Source organism: Pelophylax lessonae, assembly GCF_965119305.1.
Source record: "Pelophylax lessonae genome assembly, chromosome: 13".
Lineage (NCBI taxonomy): Eukaryota > Metazoa > Chordata > Amphibia > Anura > Ranidae > Pelophylax > Pelophylax lessonae.
The window spans coordinates 66,881,792-66,902,592 of record NC_138780.1 but is presented as its reverse complement, the minus strand read 5'-3'; the positions used below and the strand labels follow the sequence as shown (position 1 = coordinate 66,902,592).

Genomic DNA, 20,801 nt, shown 5'->3' with positions numbered 1-20,801 from the left:
GTTCTTCCACCTACTTTTTTGTTACCACTTTATTTATGGACTATAGACTGAAGGACTTTTGTTCCTGTCTGTCCCAGCATATCATACATTTCTTATTGAAATCTCCTTATTACCACAGAAGTATTCATACTTTTTTTGCATTCATATATTTTTGCACTTCCTTAGAGATGTTTTTTTGTCTAACCGGTCAGCTAGGGCTTGCTGGAAATCGAGGATCCATAAGCCACGTAGTGTTTTTACCTTTTTAATAAGTAAGCCTGTAGATATTACTGATGAAATAATCAGACTCTTAAAGCTCTGAGGAAGGGGGCCTGACCCCCGAAACGCGTTAGCGGTCCTGACTGAAGGACTTGTTCCAGTTCACACATGGTGGATGCTTGTAACATGATTTTATCTTTAAGTCTGTGAGTATGCATTTGGCATTTTTATTAAAAATTTGCAAATATTGACCACGGGTAATGCACTAGGTGTTTGTGCCTCCTTTTTCTTTTCTTTTCTATAGACTCTTAACCACTTCCATACCGAGTTATGTAAAATGACGTCGGCAAAGTGGTTGTAAGGATCCGGGCCGCCGTCATATGACGTCGCCCGGATCTCCCCTCTACTGCGCGCCCCCGGGGGCACGCAGCGCGGCGATCGGGGGTGAGGCTCGTTCCTCGGACATAGCCCATCCCTGATCAAGGTAAACAGCCAATAGAAATTGGCTGTTTACCATGTGATCGGCTGTGTCAATCACAGCCGATCACATGAGCGGCTCCAGCACGAGCCGCTCGTTCTCTCTGCAACGATCAGGGACGAGGCTCGTCCCTCGGACAGAGTCGATCCCCGATCTAGGTAAAGAGCCAATGAAATTGGCTCTTTACCACGTGACCGGCTGTGTCCAATCACAGCCGGTCACAAATGTCAACAGAGAACACGGTAACTAGCTGTCACCGTGTTCTCCTCCTCACACACTGATCCTGTGTGAGGAGGAGATTGTGGTAACAGCTAGTTACCGATTACAGTGCACGCTAAACACACTGATTGCCCCCCCCAATAAAGAGCACCTGTCACTAGCCCATCAAAGTACCCGAGTACCTGTCACCAGCCCATCAGGTACTCAGATGACAGGTACTCGGGTACTCTGATGGGCTGGTGACAGGTACTCGGGTACTCTGATGACGGGTCATCGGGTACTCTGATGACGGGTACTCGGGTACTTTGAGTACCTGTCAACGGAGTACCCGTCATCAGAGTACCTGAGTACCTGTCACCTACCCATCAGAGTACCCGAGTACCTTCCACCTGCTCATCAGAGTACCTGACGCCTGAAGTACCCGAGTACTTGCCGCCTGCTCATCAGTACCCATCACTACTCATCAGTACCTATCACGTATCAGTACTGATCATCAGTACCCATCAGTACAGTATCACCTATCAGTACTACTCATCAGTACCTATCACCTGCCCATCAGAGTACCCGAGTACCTGTCACCTGCCTATCGGAGTACCAGAGTACCTGTCACCTGCCCAACAAAGTACCCGAGTACCTGTCACCCTTCATACAGCCCCCATGTCCAAGTCCAAAAAGGTTTATATACGTCCTCCGTTTAAACCTAAATACCGGTGTTATGGCAGCAGATAGCTGCCATAACCCTGGTATTTTTTTAAACGGTGGACGGTTGGCTTTCCGATAAGGGTGGTCCCAGCGGCGGATTCACCGTGGGATCACCCTTCCGGGATGGCGGAAGAGGCGCCCCCCCTCCCGCCGCGTTCCGGTCCTTTTCCCCGCTTACCGGACCCGCCGGCAGCGGGGAAAACGATCCGGTCCCAGATCCTCACAGACAGGATGTCGAGTGAGGGCAAGCTTGCCCTCACTTGACTCTATGGTCTTGGAGGACCGGAGCTACGGAAAATGTTGTTGCCTAGCAACCGGTTTAAAGGTCCTTCTTTTTTTTTTTTTTTTCTTTTTTTTTTTTCTCTTTTAGTGTACTTGTGAGATCTGAGGACTTTTTGACCCCAGATCTCACAAAAAAGAGGTCCTGTCGTGCCTATTTCTATTACGAGAAATGTTTACATTCCTTTTAATAGAAATAAAAATGATCATTTTTTTTTTTTTTTTTAACGGTATAAAAATAAAAAATAATACATAAAATAAATAGTAGAAAAAAAAAAAATTAAAGCGCCCTGTCCCCGTGAGCTCGCGCGCAGAAGCGAACGCATACAGAAACCCCGCCCACATATGTAAACGGTGTTCAAACCACACATGTGAGGTATCGCCACGATCATTAGATCTCCTCTATAACTCAAAGATGGCAACCTGTAGAAATTTTTAAATTGTCGCCTATGGGGATTTTTAAGTACCAAAGTTTGTCGCCATTCCGTGAGCGTGTGCAATTTTGAAACATGACATGTTGGGTATCTATTTACTCGGCGTAACATTATCTTTCACATTATGGGAAAAAATTGGGCTAACTTTACTGGTTTCTTATTTTTTAATTAAAAAAAGTGAATTTTTTCCAAAAAAATTGCGTTTGGAAGACCGCTGCGCAAATACGGTGTGATAAAAAATATTGCAATAATCTCCATTTTATTCTCTAGGGTCTCTGCTAAAAAAATATATATAATGTTTGGGGGTTCTAAGCAGTTTTCTAGCAAAACAACTGATTTTAGCTTGTAAACACCAAATGTCAAAAATAGGCCTAGGCAAGTGGCTAGGATGCATGATGATGCTCCTTGGATGTTAGGCCCCTCTATATGGCTAGGCTGTGAAAAAGTCTCACACATGTGGTATTGCCATACTCAGGAGGAGTGGCAGAATGTATTTTGGGGTGTAATTTTTGATATTTACATGCTATGTGTTAGAAATATCCTATAAATTGACAACTTTGTGTAAAAAAAAAAAAAAAAAAGTTTTCATTTGTTTCCCACATTTGCACAAAAACTTGTGGAAAAAAATGACACGTTCAAACGACCCATAATGCCTCATAGAATATACGTTGGAGTGTTTGCTTTCCAAAATGGGGTCATTTTGTGGACTTTTCCATTGTATTGGTGCTCTAGGGCCTTGAAAAGTGTGATAGGTAGTAAGAAAGTTTTATGTGTATTTATGCTCCTAGAACGCCTGAAGGTGCTTCTTGGACGTGGAGTCTTTTTGTGGCCAGGCTGTGTAAAAGTCTCACACATGTGGTATCACCATACTCGGAAGGAGTAGCAGAATGTATTTTTGGGTGTAATTTTTGCTGTGTACATGCTATGTGTTAGAAATAGCTTATAAATTGACAACTTTGTGGAGAAAAAAAAATGTTTTCTTCATTTTCCCAAGAATTGTGGGAAAAAATTACAACTTCAAAAAACCCACCATGCCTCTTACTAAATACCCTGGACTGTCTACTTTACAAAAAGGGGTCATTTGGGCGGTATTTGTACTGTCCTGACATTTCAGGGCCTCAAGAAAGGAGATAGGCAGTCAGTACATCTGGCGTGATCAATTTTCAGTAATTGGTACCATAGCTTCTAGACTCAATAACTTTCACACAGACTAAATAATATACACTAATTTGGGTTAATTTTACCAGAGACATGTAGCAGTATACATTTTGGCCCAAATGTATGAAGAAAAATTATTTTTTTGCAAAATTTTATAATTGAAACTAAAAAAAAGTTTGTTTTTTTTTCAAAATTTTTGCTCTTTTTTTGCATATATCACGAAAAAAAAAAAACCCCAGTTGTGATCAAATACCACCAAAAGAAAGCTCGATTTGTGTGAAAAAAATGATAAAATAATGATAATTTTGTTTGGTTACAGTGTAGCATGACTGAGCAATTGTCATTCAAAGTGTGAGAGTGCTGAAAGCTGAAAATTGGTATGGGCAGGAAGGGTGTCTAACTGCTCTGTATGGAAGTGGTTAAATAAACCTAATCTTGATCGATTCTCTTGATTAGTCAGCAAAGCAGTTAGCAGCCCCAGGCATATAATGTGTTATACTTGAAAAAGCATGCAGCATGGCATTGCAATGCAGTTTCAGATGCTGTTTTTGAAGGTCTCAATTCAGTTAAATGGGAAACTAGAGATCAACAAATCCAAAATGTTTAAAAATATACTAAGTAATTCCCTTGGGAAATGGGCCCTACTGACAAAAATAGACATTAGGAGGACATTTGATGCATGTTTTGAGATGTGATTGCATCTGCCCATTTTATTTTCCATGGGTCCATGCACAAAAAAAAGTACCCCGCCCTGCTGAATACAGAGGAGCTAAATACAACTGAATAACTGCCTGCAATTATGCATTGTGGTGCATAAGTGTTTTAATGCATTGTTCGGAGAGTTGATGCCCCAGAGTGCATTCACATAGAATGAATCTGCCCTTAAAGTACCAGACGTATGAATTAACCCTGACATACAATTGCTGTTATACTGCACATGTTGCATTTTGCCCAGATCTTTTAGCGGTATTTCAAATGACCACCTTATTATTCTGTGAGATCATCAATAAAATGTTTTTTTCATTCTTCCTGTTTGACTATATTAAACCCAAGCACGTGAGAACGATTTTAAACAAGCATGTTGAACCAGGTTTCAGAACCAGTTTGTTTGCATTCTTGTCTTTCACAGGTGGTTGTGCTCATGTTAGCACTTGAGTTGATTTCAAGTGCTGATTTTGTAATACAGATGGGATTTCTTGAGAACAATTCTAGAAAATTAAGTGTTCTAATATGAAGCTCAACCAGTGCCATCTTAAGAGCCTTATAGGCCCCTGGGCAATGCAGTGCACTGGGGCCCCCTGCCCACAATCACCCACGAGAATAAAAGGTATATACCTTTTACTATATACCTATTACAGGGAACACTATATACTACAAGAGTCTCTTGTAGTATATAGTGTTCCCTGTTATATGTATATAGTAAGGTATATCCTCCAGGTAGTTGTACTCTCTTGTAGTATATATTGGTCCCTGTAATATGTATATAGTAAGGTATATCCTCCAGGTAGTTGTACTCTCTTGTAGTATATATTGGTCCCTGTAATATGTATATAGTAAGGTATATACTCCAGCCTAGTTGTACTCTCTTGTAGAATATATTGGTCCCTGTAATATGTATATAGTAAGGTATATCCTCCAGGTAGTAGTTGTACTCTCTTGTAGTATATAGTGTTCCCTGTAATGTGTATATAGTCTATATACATATTACAGGGAACACTATATACTACAAGAGAGTACAACTACTACCTGGAGGATATACCTTACTATATACATATTACAGGGTCCAATATATAATATAAGGTATATCCTCCAGGTAGTTGTCTCTTGTGACGATGGAGAGAGTTAAAAAAAAGAAAATCAAGCAGCCTGGCAGCTGGGCTGGCTGCCTTACCTTTTCACAACGGCTGCACATGAAGGGAGGAGGTGGGTGGAGTCAGTCTTCTAGGCGCGGAGTGGAGGACGAGCCGACAAGGAGGATTCTCCTCTGCTGTGCATCATGGGTCTGCTATCAGAACGTCACTGGTTGCTAGATGCCAATCGGCTGGCCTTTGCAACCAGTGTGCAGTGCAGACTCGAGCCACCGGCGGACAACAACGGGAGGGGGGGGTGCGGCGGACAACGGGGGGGGGGGGCCCTAGACCACCAGGTAAACTAAGTAGTCTGGATTCTGGCCTGTTAGGGGACAGTACTTGCCACCATGTGTGTGGGGCCCCTTGGCAAGTGGGACCCCCGGGCAACCGCCGGGCATGCCCTTTGAAAAAGACGGCCCTGAGCTCAACAATCTAGAATAGTTAAAAGCAAACACACACACACATCATAGGTTGAACTGGATGGACTGTTGTCTTTTCTCTATCGCTCATTGACAGACGTAGTCCTCGGTGATTCAGCACCTTCGGGTTATGCTGCCCTCCACAGGAGTAGGACTAGACAGGAAATAAAATGCTCTGGCCACACCCTAGGGGCAGTCCCCGAGGGTATATCCTCTCTCTCTCTCTGCCACAGCAAATCAAGTTTTTTTCTGTCTAGTCAGGAGTAAGGACCTAGATACCTTGCTGGGATCTTCGGTCCTGGCAGGATTTTTTTCTTAAGATTTTTTAGACAGCTTTTTTTTCTCCAGTGTTCCTGTGAGATCTTCAAGCAAGAAAGCTGAACTGGGCGACGGGCTGGATGTTGAGATCCGGTGGTCACCCCAGTTCAGCCTACGAGCGCGTGCAGGCCATAGTACCAGTCAGAAGCCATGGACATGTAGACTGCTTTCCAAGTCAGGTCTCCAGCAATAGCAGGCCTTCCGACGGCCATGCGGTCCGCCAGGGTCCGGTACCGCCGACCAGGCTAATTCCCCATGTAGAGAAGGTGTTGTGATGCTCTGCAGTCACGCCGCTATTCAGTACAACCGCCGCCATTGTTTGCTAGATCGCACGAGGCCGCCATTTTGGCGTAGCCTCGTGTCTCCAGCATGGGGGCGGCCATGTTTGAGGTGACCCAAACACCTCGTGGAGCTAGGGGAGGCGCCGGAAGGCGTACGGAGGGGCGGAGCCGCCTCCTTTCTTCCCGGGCAGCCAGCCAAGAGACTTCCTGTCGATTCGAGACAGTGCTGAGACAAGTGCAGTGGAAAACTCTGAGCATCAAGTGGTGAGCCTGGGGGTCTATCTCTCTCTCTCTCTCTCTCTCTCTCTCTCTCTCTCTCTCTCTCTCTCTCTCTCTCTCTCTCTCGCTCGATAGGGGTCCCTGAGCAGCTAACACTGAGGGGCTTTGTGGCGCTGGGGGTCTAAAAAAAAAAAAAAATTTTTATTTTTGGATTGAATTTTCCGGGTAGTAACTGGAATTATCATGGACCCTCCCACAGAACCCCCCTCACCTGTTTCCCTCGAGGGGACCACGGGACCCGCCGGTGCACAGAGTATAGACGCATTTACATCAGTTTTGGAGTCTTTGGTGGCTCGGGTGGAGACGGCCTGTCAGGGACGGGGGTCAAGAAAGCGACCCCCGCCTACCCCTATATCATCTGACACCTCTGACTCAGATTCAGAGATGGTCACTGCAGCTGCAGGTCCCTCTGCAAGGGCTGTTATCTGAGTTCCCTCAGACAGTGAGGAGGACGTTCATTCTTCCGCCATAATTCAGGAAGAAGCATTGGTGGACGCACTAGTTGTGGCGGTGCGGGAAACCTTAAGACTTGAGGTTTTACCGGCAGAGGCAACTGAAACTGAGATTCCCTTTGGTACTAACAAGCCCATCAAAACGGTGAAGGTTTTTCCTGTACCCAAGTGTTTTGGTAATAAAATTAAAGAAGAATGGGAGCATTCTAAGCGTACCTTTACTATTTCCAAGCGTATTGCTAGACGCTATCCGTTTGAGGAATCCTTCATTAAGAAATGGGACGGTACCACCAGTGGTGGATCCACCTATTTCCAGGCTGAATAAAGCCACGGTTATCCCAGTGGAGGACACTTCGTCCTTTAAGGATCCGGTGGATCGAAAGGTGGAAGCGGAGTCCCGCACTATCTTCTCCCTGATAGGGTCAGCATTTAGACCAGTAATTGTTATTGGTCTAGTTTCCCAGACACTAACGGAATGGGCGAGATTGGTACGCCAAGACCTGAGGGGGAAAGATATCCCCCAGGGAACATCTGAATTGATGGAACAGATTATACAAGGGCTACAGTTTATCTGTGACGCAGCCTTGGATGCTACCCCCCTATTAGGGCATGCATCTATGTCAGCGGTAATCCTCAGACGTGTGCTGTGGTTAAAATGCTGGTCAGCAGACCTAGGTTCCAAAAAGACCTTGACGAATCTCCCCTTTCAGGGGAATCGCCTATTTGGGGCCACCCTAGATGAGATCATTAAGGACGCCACTGGGGGCAAGAGCACTTTCTTGCCACAGGCTGCTAAAGCTAAGGGACCTCGTAACAAGCGAGGACCTTTCTTTACCGCCCATAAAGGGTTCGCACGCCCGGCTGGAACAAGCAGGAAAGGCAAGACTCCTCCAGGAGGGCTCAAGAAGGGCTGGTCGGACAAACAGAGGACCGACTCAGCCAAACCCGAAGCAAAGGATTACACAGCCTGAAGGTGCGCCCCCACCCGGTTTGAGGGTGGGGGGACGTTTTCACCGGTATTCAGGACATTAGATCGAGCATCGACTACTGCTAACGGTGCGATTCTTCCCTTCCAACATTTAAGTACTACAGGGAGCGGTAGTCACCGTTCCCTGAACAGATCTTTTTCCTTTACCTTTTCCAAAGATTAGTCTCAATTCCCCACAGGAATCTGATCTGGTTGACCAGACAGACCAAGAAGCCTCTAGCCAGGTGACTTCGGTCCCTGAGGTTCAACCAGGAAAGATCACCGTTCCTGATAGGAATCAGGTGTCTGATAAATGTGTGGGAACAGAAAACGACCAGACTTTCTCGGATGGTCGGGGCCAGATAGCTCTAGGGACGCCTGGTTCAGATCCAGTCAGCGCCAGTGGTCCTAGAAATTCTAGGCTGGCCTCGTCAAGCCGGCCTGGCCGACTTGGACATGCTAGTCGCGGACGTTCCGTGGGAACTTCGTCTCAGGGAGTATCTGCGGTCTCAAGGACCAATCTACCATCGTGCTTTACAGTCGCTGGTTTTAATGGCCTGGCCATTGAGACCCAAGTACTGAAGGACAGAGGGTTGTCAGCTTCAGTCATTCCTACCCTTATTAAAGCAAGGAAAGCGACTTCCAGCAAGGTCTATTATCACACATGGAAGACTTATATTGCGTGGTGCGAATCTTTAGGATTTCCTCCACGTACCTATTCGGTGACTCGAATATTGGCCTTTTTGCAAAAAGGGGTTGAGCAGAAACTAGCCTTGAGCACCATCAAGGGTCAAGTTTCAGCATTAGCAATCTTCTTTCAGAAACCTTTAGCTACCAAGTCCTTGGTGCGGAATTTCATCCAGGGGGTGCGGCACCTGGCTCCACCAGTCCGCGCGCCCTTACCGCCCTGGGATCTTAATTTGGTTTCATCTGTTCTACAGAAACCTCCCTTTGAAAACATCAGGGAGATTCCCTTGCTTACTTTATCCCAGAAGGTGGCCTTCTTGGTGGCTATCACTTCTGCACGCAGGGTGTCAGAACTGGCTGCTTTATCATGCCAGTCCCCATACTTAGTGATTCATAGGGATAAGGTAGTACTTCATCCTAAGCCATCCTTTCTTCCTAAGGTGGTTTCAGATTTTCATCTGAATGAAGATATTGTACTACCTTCCTTGTGTCCTCAGCCCAATCATCATCGGGAACATGCATTGCATTCCTTGGATGTGGTTCGGGCAATCAGGGTATACCTGAAGGCTACGGAATCGTTCCGTAAGACGGATTCACTTTTTGTGATCACGGATGGCCCCAGAAAGGGGTTGCCTGCATCTGCCGCGACTATCGCCAAATGGATTAGACAGACGGTGGTACAGGCTTATTCTATTAAGGGTCGGAGTCCTCCGTTCCCTGTTAGGGCGCACTCCACTCGAGCGCTCAGTACTTCCTGGGCCTTCCGCCATCAGGCGTCAGTGGCCCAGGTATGTAAGGCGGCCACCTGGTCGTCGGTACATACCTTTACAAAATTTTATAAAATTGATGTGATGGCATCGGCGGATGCCTCATTTGGCCGCAAGGTTTTGCAGGCCGCAATTTGAGGAGACCGGAGGTCTACCTCGAGGATTTTTTCTGTTGAAAATTTTTTGTTGCGTCTCATCCATTGAGGATGAGCATTGTAAAACTTCTAGTTGGCACCGGTTGGGCCTTCTAGATTGGATTTAATTTCCATTTTTCCCACCCCTCATTTGTGGTACTGCTGAATCACCGAGGACTACGTCTGTCAATGAGCGATAGAGAAAAATGGATTTTTGTAAAAATCTTACCGTAAAATCCTTTTCTCTTAGCTCATTGACAGACGTAGTACCCGCCCCTCTGTTTTGGAGTTGGGTTGGGTTAAATTCTCTAAACACTGCTTTGTGACATAACTGATTTGCTGTGGCAGAGAGAGAGGATATACCCTCTGGGACTGCCCCTAGGGTGTGGCCAGAGCATTTTATTTCCTGTCTAGTCCTACTCCTGTGGAGGGCAGCATAACCCGAAGGTGCTGAATCACCGAGGACTACGTCTGTCAATGAGCTAAGAGAAAAGGATTTTACGGTAAGATTTTACAAAAATCCATTTTTTTCAACCTCACTAACTATGTAACTATGTAATAGTGACATGATTGAGCAGTACATATGGTGAAGGTACAGGCAGACTGGAGGTGTTGTATGAACTCCTGTAAGCTTGAGATTTATATGGAGTCCACAGTTGCTGAAGCTAATTAGTGGTTATTAACTTACATATACCCACTGAAGTGACTAGCCCCTGCTGATACAGAGATTAAATAAATCGTTCTACATAAGAGGTATCTTTTAATCTGCAGCCCTGTCTCCTCTACAGCCTCTTAAAAAGCGCAGATCAAAGGTGTTTTCTGTGCTTCAGAATGCAAGGGCAGGGATCTGACGTCACACACTGCATATCAGAAAGGAGGGAGCTGGAAGCAGAGTTTACAACCACTTTAGTGTGTAGTGGGGCATTTCTGCATAGCATTGGCATTTCACTGATTTGGCATATTAAAAGTTGCTCTTTTTAAAGGAAAGTAAACCATGTATTTCAGTAACAATGTTTTGGCTATAACCTTGATTGTAAGGGAAGTAATACTAAATAAAAAAGTGGCAGCATTATAATTACCCATTATAATACTGAGTACTGCACATGCTCTTCTTGGCCGGGTGCATGCAAGCTCCACGCTATTTCCAGACCTATAGAGTTCTTCCATGTTTGATATTCTGACACAAATGTCTGATAGATTCTGGCAAGTGCTAAGCAGGCCACAGAGCTCTAAACTCGGCAGATTGTGGACAGATGAGTAAAAGACTGGGGGGGGGGGGGGTTATGAAAATAAGCGTAACTGCACAGATGATTAGTACTATACTGTTTACCTATACAGTGTGCATTCCAACTGTACTTTAACTATTTGCCTGAGGTTCAGCTGTAAGGATGCAGCCACACCTTTGCACCTATAGAAACCTTTAATGTTTTTGTGTCTGTTTACTGGAATACATCAAGCCAATTCTTGCATTATTTTAAAAAAAAAAGATGACCACACCTTTTATTATTCATAACTGTACATTGCAGTGTTTTATCCCAAATTAAAAAAAAAAGATCCAGGGAAGATTTTATGAAGCTTTCGACTCTAAAAATGTTTACGCAAAGTAGGTATAGCATTAGACTTCAGGATTTCCTCTGCGGTGTCTGCTTAAAATTCTTAAAGAGCTGTATAGGGGAATGAAAGGGCTACATGAGGCACACAGCTTTGGCATGTCTGCTCAATTATATTATACTTCGTTCTACTCTAGTATATCTCAACCATTATTAAAAAAAAAAAATGTATTTAAAAAATGTTATACCTTTTTTTTTTTTTTTTTTTTGTTTTCCTTCTAGGGGAAGATGATCCACCTATAGCCAGAGTAAGCAAAGATGTAAAAACGCAACCGTCGCAGAATGTGGTGCTGAGTGGCATCGACAGCTGGGACAGAGAAGGAATTGCCAGCTACCAATGGAATTTGTTAGAAGGGGACCCTGATGTTGTTATGGAGGTAAATTCATGGGGTACTCCACAATTAGGAACCACTGATGCAATCGTCGTATGTGTTAGAATCACCTGTACCTTGACTATGGACATGTGTAATAATGCATTTATATATTCTTAGAATGCTTTTAAAGTGACTTTTTTTTTTTTTTTTACCTTTTAATGCATTACCTGCATTAAGGTAAACTCGACTAACCATTCCCCCTACGCTCCCCACCATAAACACCAGAGGTGGGGGACTCGAGTCACATGACTTAGTTAAGTCACCAGTTTGAGGACTTGAGACTTGCTTGACTAAAATTAATAAAAGACTCGACTTGACTTTGACTTGGTATTCATGACTTGAGACTTGACTTTGACTTGAGACATATGACTCGAAATGACTTTCCTTTAAGTTATTAAATATTTGCATTTTCTCAAGATGTGTGTTAAAGCAAAATTAATGTGCCTGTTATGTTTCTGACACCACAGTCACTTAAAACACCTCAGTGTGTTCTGATTTTTAGGACACTGGCTGTTTGACTATGGAAATACTTAACATTTTTTAGTGATTGTGGTGTTGAAACATGACCGGACAAAGGATTTTGAGCTGTTTGGGCATTCAAAGTGTTTCTTTAATATGCCAAGAAAAAAGCACTAAGCAGTTTTGTTAATGTTGAAAATAAAACAAAACCTTTCCTGACCACTGACTTTTAACTGATTTAAAGGTAAAAATTGGGGTAGATCAGAATTTTGACTTGATTTATGACTTGACCAAAACCAATGACTTGACTTGTTTGACTTCTAGCAGGGACTCAACTTGACTTGACTTGCTTGCTTTTCACCACAGTAACTTGGGACTTGCTTGAGACTTGAAGGTGAAGACTTGAGACTAATGCCCTGTACACACTATCAGATTATCTGAAGACTTTTGTCTGCAGACTTACCAAAACCATATAATATGAGGTCAAACCTAAACACTTTCAATTTGTATGCAATCCGGCAGGCCCTTGCACTACATAGAAAAGGTAAATCTGAAGACAAAAGTCTTCAGATAATCTGATAGTGTGTACAGGGCATTACTCCCATGTCTGCTAAACACCTACTTGAATCCTGTCAGCAATTCAGCATTGTCGCAGCTGTTGTCCCTTCAGAGTAGGGTGTGTGTATCTAAGGATTCTCACAGCCTGGATTGGAATCATGCCTGCACAGGTGCCCCCCTAGCACGTGGCTTGCTATGTTGTGGGCACCTGCAGTAGGAAGCAGTGGCAAGCACCAGCGGGGGACTCCAGAAGAGGAGGTAGGGGACTCACTCTATTGCACAGAGCAGGAAAGTATTACTTATAAAAAAAAATGTAGGCTTTAGTATCACTTTAAACCAGCAGTAATAGAGCTTCAATACAATTTATCTTTTGACCTCTCTAGCTGCATGTACTGTGAAGTAGTTCATTCTTTAGTATACTTTCCTTAGTACTGTAATGGCAAAAAAACTCTATAGTTTTCAGTTGATTTCCAACTGTTTTAGGGCCCATTCACATGGATGCAGAGAGCTACACACTGTAAAAAACCTTACCTTTGTCCTCACTCCAGTGACCTGTAGGCCTCATGCACACAGGACGTTATGCAAACTCTCCACAAAGTCTTTCCCCCTAGCAGCAGCATTTTGGCAGAAAAAATGCCGTTTGTAAAAGTGTAAACTAAAAAAAAAAAAGAGGGGGGACACACTTCATAATCAGTAAATCAAAAACCGAGCACTAAAAAAGAATGCAAAAACTAAGAATTCATACAAATATATACATAAAGTGTGTGTGTGTGTGTGTGTGTGTGTGTGTCAAAGCTACACACTTGAAATGTAGAAGGAAAAATTAATTTAAAGTCCATAAAAAAAAAAAAAAAACCTACCCAAAACTATATCCACAAAATGCATCTTAATATTATGCAAGTAAAAACATATAAACCTATAAAGTGCCTCTTAAGTACCCACAAAGTGCCTTATGCTGTAAAATCTATCATCAGTCCAATAAATGATAAATGTCCAGGATGACATCCACTAAAGGCTTCCAATAACTGTGTTTCCCAACAAATAACGTGGTGCATCCACTTGTGCAAATCCTCTACCACTATGCACTCACCAGAAAGCTAAAAGATATTAGCCTATTAAAGCATTCCGGCCTCACAGAGCCTCCACAATATCCTCTTCAATCCAGATAACGTGGCCATTTCCTATATGAGAGATGCTCACCACACTGAGTTTAAAGTATGATTATATGGTGTAGTTATTTTCCATTCAGATTAGCCATAAAAAATTCAAATCCACATGGAATATACAAATAAATGTGGACAAACTTACTAAATTCATTACTTAAGATAGCCACTGAACTGGGACCCAGAAATGGCAGCGTAGCATAAGCGTGTGTGGCTCCACCCGACGCGTTTCATGTCCATGCATGTCCTCGGGATACACCAATCTTAAAAGTGCTAAAAAGCTTGCAAAAGTGTGCAACACATTAAGGCGCATTTACAGACATCAAGCACTTGTGAAAGAACCAATTTAATAGCGTTAACATGCCTTCAGATGCTAACGTGGGAGCATTCAGAGGCAGGAAAATGCCAGACACAACTTAGAATCAGTTCCAAAAAATGTCAAAAATGTCAAGTGTCTTAATGTGCGACCCTGACAAAGCTACAGAGGCTTGCTTTAGAAAGCATTCCTGCCAGGTCCCCCACATTCTGCACATGCATGGAAGTGTGTCCATAGACCCAGGGCCATTCCTGGGCCATTTATCCATTTTTGTATGCAAGTAAATGCTTGGATGTGTGGTTTCTAGCTTACAACCACAGCCTCTCATTGAATTTCTAAAGACCGCTGTATGCAAACGCTTTCAGTCCTAGGCTCAGAAATGCTCTGGTTTTTCATGGTGTAGGCCGGGTTCACACTGGTACGATGCGACTGTTGTACGACTGTCGATTCAACTTTGCCCTGCGACATGGGTTCTATGTCGTCCTACTTCCATCCGGATTGAATGAACAGGATACAATTTTGCCCTGACTTGTCCTTTGTGACCAATTAAAACAATTCCAATGTGACCCAAATTCCTTTTCCTGCTGCTGTAATCGCCATGTCAGATGTCACAAGTCAAGGATCTGACTTTGATCCTACTTCAATGATCTTGAATAGGCTGAAAATGAACCGTAGTAGTGCAGGAACCTTTTTAAAAGTTGAACCGACTTGTGTCGGACTAGTTAAGATGGCTGTCATAGGGAACCATTGATTTGTACACATCATGCGACATGTGCTTCCAGACTGGGAGCATATATCACACCAATGTGAAGTTGGTCCTACTTTAAAGTAGTGCAGGAACCTTTTTCAGTCAGTTGCCAGCCCATTCAATATCTTTGAAGTCTGATCCTCGTCCTAACCATCCAACTTGTGACATGGTGATTACTGCAGCAGGAAAATTTGTCACACTGGGATTGTTTTGATTGGTCAAAGGACAAATTGGACTAAAAGTCTGAGCAAAATCGTATCCTGTTCATTCACATTGGATGGAAGTAGGATTGATGTAGGGCCAATTTTGCAGGGCAAAGTCGGATTGACAGTTGTAGAACAGTCGTGTTGTACCAGTGTGCAAATTAAAGGAACACTTTGAAAACAAATTAGATCTCAATGGGGAAAAATATTATGCTGGGTATCTATACTGATATTGACAGGGTAATGTTAGGAAGGGAAGGATGCCACATCGTTCAATGGAAATGTATATTCTCAACCTACAGAGGGCTGAATTCAAAGAAGCCCCGAAAATCACAGTGAAAAAATGATGCAGCAGGATAGTCCATTTTGCTGAAATTTAATTGCAGCAACTCAAAATGGTACTCAGTAGTTGACATGGCCCCCACGTGCTTGTATGCATGCCTGACCATGTCAGGGCATGCTCCTTTTGAGATGATGGATGGTGTCCTGGGGTATTTCCTCCCAGGAATGGACCAGGGCATCACTGAGATCCTGAACAGACTGCAATCTGGTGGCGTCAGATGGACCGAAACCTAATGACCCAGAGGTTATTGGATTTAGGTCAGGCGATTGTGGAGGCCATTCAATGAGATCAATTTCTCCATCCTCCAGAAACTGGCTGCATACTCTCGCCACATGAGGCCGGGCTTTATTGTGCACCAGGCGGAACCCAGGTCCCACTGCACCAGCGTAGGGTCGGACAATGGGTCCAAAGATTTCATCCCAATACCTAATGGCAGTCAGGGTGCCATTATCTAGTCTGCAGAGGTCTGTGTCCCTCCATGCAAATGCGTCCACACACCATCACGGACCCACCACCAAACCGGTCATGAACAATGTTACAGGCAGCATAACATTCTCCACAGCTTCTCCAGGCCCATTCACGTCTGTTACATGTGCTCAGGGTGAACCTTCTCTCATCTCTAAAAAGCACAGGGCGCCAGTGGCATACCTGCCAATTCTGGTGTTTTCATAGCAAATGCTAATTGAGCTACATGGTGTCGGGCAGTGAGCTCAGGGCCCATAAGAGAATGTCGGGCCCTCAGGGCATTCTCATGAAGTCTGTTTCTGATTATTAGGTCATTAGCCTGCTGAAGGTAATTTTGCAGGGCTCTGGCAGTGCTCATTCTGTTCCTCCTTGCACAAAGGAGCAGATACCGGTCCTGCTGATGGGTTAGGGACCTTCTTTTGCCCTGTCCAGCTTTCCTAGAGTAACTGCCTGTTTCCTGGAATCTCCTCCATGCTCTTGAGACTGTGGTGGGAGACGCAGAAAACCTTCTGGCGATGGCAAGTATTGATGTGCCATCCTGGAGGAGTTGGATTGCCTGTGCAACCTCTACAGCAGTGGTCCTCAACCCTGGCCTACAGGGCCCGCTAACAGGCCAGATTCTAGGTATTACCTTGGGGAGATGCAGACTAGAGTACTGCAATCAATGAGCAGCAAATGATATCACCTGTGATGTATTTCAGTTATCTTGAAAATCTGGCCTGTTAGTGGGCCCTGTAGGCCAGGGTTGAGGACCACTGCTCTACAGGGTTCAGGTATTGCCTCATGCTACCAGTAGTGACACTGACCCTAGCCAAATGCAAAACTAATAAAAAACAGTCAGAAAAGATGAGTAGGGAAAAACAGTTCAGTGGCCTCCATCTGTAAAACCATTCTGTTTTTGCAGGTCATCTCATTGTTGCCCATATAGTGCCCCTGTTGTTAATTTTAACACCAAAGCAGCTGAAACTGTAACAAACTCCTCTGCTACTTAACTGACCAGATCAATATCGCAGGAGTTAGATTGGCTTGATGCTATACTCTGATTAACGAGTGTTCCTTGAATTTTTTCGTGCAGCATATATTTCTAACTGACACGTAGGTAATAGAAGTATTAATTTGTTGAATGCTGTGCTCTTTCTGTAATGCCCCATACACACGTGCAGATTATCTGCAGACTTTTGTCTGCAGACTTACCAAAACCATATAATATGAGGTCAAACCTAAACACTTTCAATTTGTATGCAATCCGACAGGCCCTTGCACTACATAGAAAAGGTAAGTCTGCAGACAAAAGTCTGCAGATAATCTGCATGTGTGTACGGGGCATAAGTTAGCAGGGTAAAAATCTATCACAATATCTGCATGTAGTACTATACATACACTTTAGCAGTTCAGAATGTAAAAGATGTCTGCTGTCCGTATACTGTATGTCAGGCCATATCGGTCTTTACAAATGATGTTGTCTGTTGGATGCTGTTGATAATTGCATTGGTAGTCCACTAGGGCAATGATTTTGATAGGATTTTCAGTGTGATTTTTGTAGTGCAGCTGTGTTGACTTGGTGCATTTTTGATAATTTTTTTTAATGCGTGTTTTACTACTGCAAATCATTCCTGCTGTCAGCCAAAAGGGATGAGTTATTGGTTGTTAGCCACTTGCCGACCGCCGCCCGACTATATACGGCGGCGGTCAGCCCCTCCCAGGCAAAGTGACGTACCGGTACGTCACTAGCCTGGTAGCGAATACCCGACGAAGCCGGCGCGTGTGACCGGCGGATCCGATGTCTGCCGGTCACTCGCGATCGTCGGCCAGAGAGGGGAGAGAGGCAGGCGGCTAATGTAAACAAAGCCGCCTGTCATTCTCCCCTGTGTAAAAACACAGATCACTCAGTCCTGCTATGTAGGACCGTTGATCTGTGCTATTACACAAACAGCCACATCCAATGACAGTTGGAAACACGCCCCTAGGGACACACTTAACCCCTCCCTCTCCAATAAAGTTAACCCCTTCCCTCCCAGTGTCATTTTTACAGTAACAGTGCATATGTATAGCACTGATTACTGTATTAATGTCACTGGTACCCCCAAAAGTGTCAAATGTCAGTCAAGGGTCCGATCTGTCCGCCCCAATGTTGCAGTACTGCAAAAAAAATTGCAGATCGCCGCCATTACGCGTTAAAAAAAAAAAAAAAAAAAAACACAAAAAATGACAAAAATCTTTCCCTTAGTTAGTAAACGCAAAAAAATTTTTGCAAACCAATCAAAATACGCTTATTGTGGTGATTTTTTTTTTTTTTTTTACCAAATTTAGGTAGCAGAAAACGAATTGGCCAAAAATGTAAAAAAAATTTTGATTTTTACATTTTTTGGGGGGGGGGGGGAATTTCATATAAAAAAAATTTGAAAAATATTGTTATTTTTGCGAAATTGTCGCTCTTTTTTGTTTATAGCGCATGATCAAAAAATTGCACAGGTGATCAAATACCACCAAAAGAAAGCTCTGTTTGTGGGGAAAAGACATCGAATTCATTTGGGTACAGCGTCGCACGACCGCGCAATTGTCCGTTAAATTCACGCAGTGCTGAATCGCAAAATACCCCCTGGTCAGGAAGGGGGTAAAATCTTCCGGGGCTTAAGTGGTTAATGAGCCAGCACCCACTGGTGTCATAACTGAGTTATCCCTACTGTCAGTGGGGGATTCCCTGCCGACAGCGGAATGTAAACAAATAGCCGTAAAAAGATTTCTGATCCATAATTCTGGGTGCATCTTTTGTTCTTCATAAGTAATCACAGAATGTTGGTATACTAGTAGTTTGTTTGTTTTTTTTTTTTGTTTTTTTGAGATTTTTTTTTTTTTGCGTAATGCATTGTTGTTTAAATTACAATAAAATATTTTCTCTCTTTAGAAAGTCTCGGATCAGCCAGCGTTTCTTGAAGTTTCCAATCTCCTCATTGGAACGTATATCTTTCAGTTGGTGGTCACTGACACTGCAGAACACCAGAGTTCAGCCACGGTCACAGTCACTGTGCTGACAGAGGAACAGACTGAAGGTCAGTGTATGGAACACCCTTTCTTTTTCCTTTTTTTTTTTTTTTTTCTTCCTTTTTAAAAGCCTGGTTTCAGGGTCTTGCTGCTGGTATTTATTGAAATTGAGAATCTATCTCCTTTCCCTCTCGTCAGCGGTCTGCAACAGAAAGTCCTTACGGTAGGCTCTCCATTGCAATAGTTTATTAACAAATTTGGTAAAAAACTGTAAACAGTAAGGCATGTTAAAGATATTAAAAATAGATTTTGGGTTCCACTTCAACTGTCTGAGCAGCTTGGAACTCTAAGGAAAGAATCACCATATGTAACATTGAGACATGAGCCATATTATCACTATCATGGGTAGGGAAGAGTTGGGATCATTCATGGCCAAAGCAACCAATTACAAATCATGCAATTTCTGGCCTTTGAACTGGCGTCAGGTGGTATAGGAGGGAATACTTGGGGCTTTCTAATGTACCAGGTTCTCCCTGTAAAAGTCAGGGTTCTCATCAGCCTGTTGCATAGTTGCCAACATTTGAAAAAAAATTTCCAGGGTTATTTTGCAGCACAACTATTAATTACTTACCACACCCACTTCCCCACTCTGCATAATGAATCTCCGCCTACTTATCAGATTATAGGGTCTACTTAATAGAGAGAGAATTACAGGAAATTGAAAAGGGAATTTCAAACTTAAAGCCAAAGTAGCAGAGTTGGAATAATTCTCCCATTCAGCTGCACTACTTCTGCCTAAAGGTTAAAATTCTCATCACTATTCCCTGCAATTCTAAAGTGTCAAATGTGTTCAGGTGTGACCATACAAAAAATGGAATATGTAAATATAAATAAAGTGCAAGGTGTACCTAATTATACTATCTGGTATAATTGGGTTTTAGCGTACTTATTTACACCTTGCACTTTATTGTATTTACATATTCCATTTTTTGTATGGTCACACCTGAGCAGTTTTTGCTTTCATCCTACCTACCTTCATAACTAATAGATGAAGCTACAGGCTATATTATACAAAAATGAATTAAATGAGGACGTACCTACATCCCAATTATGTATAGGGGGAAAAAATGGAGAAATGGGCAAATAGGAGGAATGGATTTTTATGGTACAGTACCGGACTGACAGTCAGATCTACTAATGTATATAAAAATATCAACTTTTTTTATTGTATACAGAGTAAAAAAAACATTTAACAAAAAAAATGTATCATCCAATAGATCAAAGGTATTAAGATTTTAAGATCAAAGATATTATATAAGATTTTTTTGATGTATTTGATAAATTTTTTTGATTTCTTTGATGTATTTGACTTTTTTTTTTCTGTTTAAATGTTTATTTTACTCCTGTATACAATAAAAAAAGTTGATATTTTTGTATACATTAGTAGGACTATCTGTCCGTGTACTGTACCATAAAAATCCCTTCCTTCAATTTGTCCGTTTTTTTTTTTTTTTTCTCCATTTTTTTTTTTTTTTCTTACCTACCTTCATGTCTGTGAAATGTCACTCTCGGTCTCCAGGTCCTCCTCTGCAGTGTGACAGCATGTCATGATCATGTCTTCTGTTTGAGGAGTCCTGTCCGAGAATGAGTCTTTTGCTTTAAAAATGGCGCCATTACGTAACTGCGCGTGCACTCGCACGGCCGAGCTTGTACGAGCTTTCCCGAGCCCAGCAGGCATTGGAACGGCGCATGCGCTGTTACAATGTCGGCTTGGCACCATTTTTTTTACAGGCACCGGCTGCCCGTAACGGGGGGCATTTACGGGCAGCCCGATGCAACGCTGATTTGCGGGGACTAGTCCCAGCAGAGTAAATTACCCGGGACAGGGTCCTATTTGCCAGGACTGTCCCGGCAAAAATGGGACAGGTGGCAGCTATGCTGTTATCAGTGCCTGTTTG

General features: G+C 43.2%; 1 protein-coding gene across 1 annotated transcript in view; it reads left to right on the top strand.

The window, feature by feature from the left end:
- The window catches only part of SPINT1 (serine peptidase inhibitor, Kunitz type 1), a 106,143-nt gene that overhangs the window by 41,008 nt on the left and 44,334 nt on the right, over positions 1 to 20,801 (top strand). Inside the window, exons 2-3 of the mRNA XM_082242592.1 lie at positions 11,455 to 11,609; positions 18,767 to 18,911. Of these exons, the coding sequence (XP_082098718.1) occupies positions 11,455 to 11,609; positions 18,767 to 18,911 (300 nt within the window). The remainder of the gene's footprint in view (positions 1 to 11,454; positions 11,610 to 18,766; positions 18,912 to 20,801) is intronic.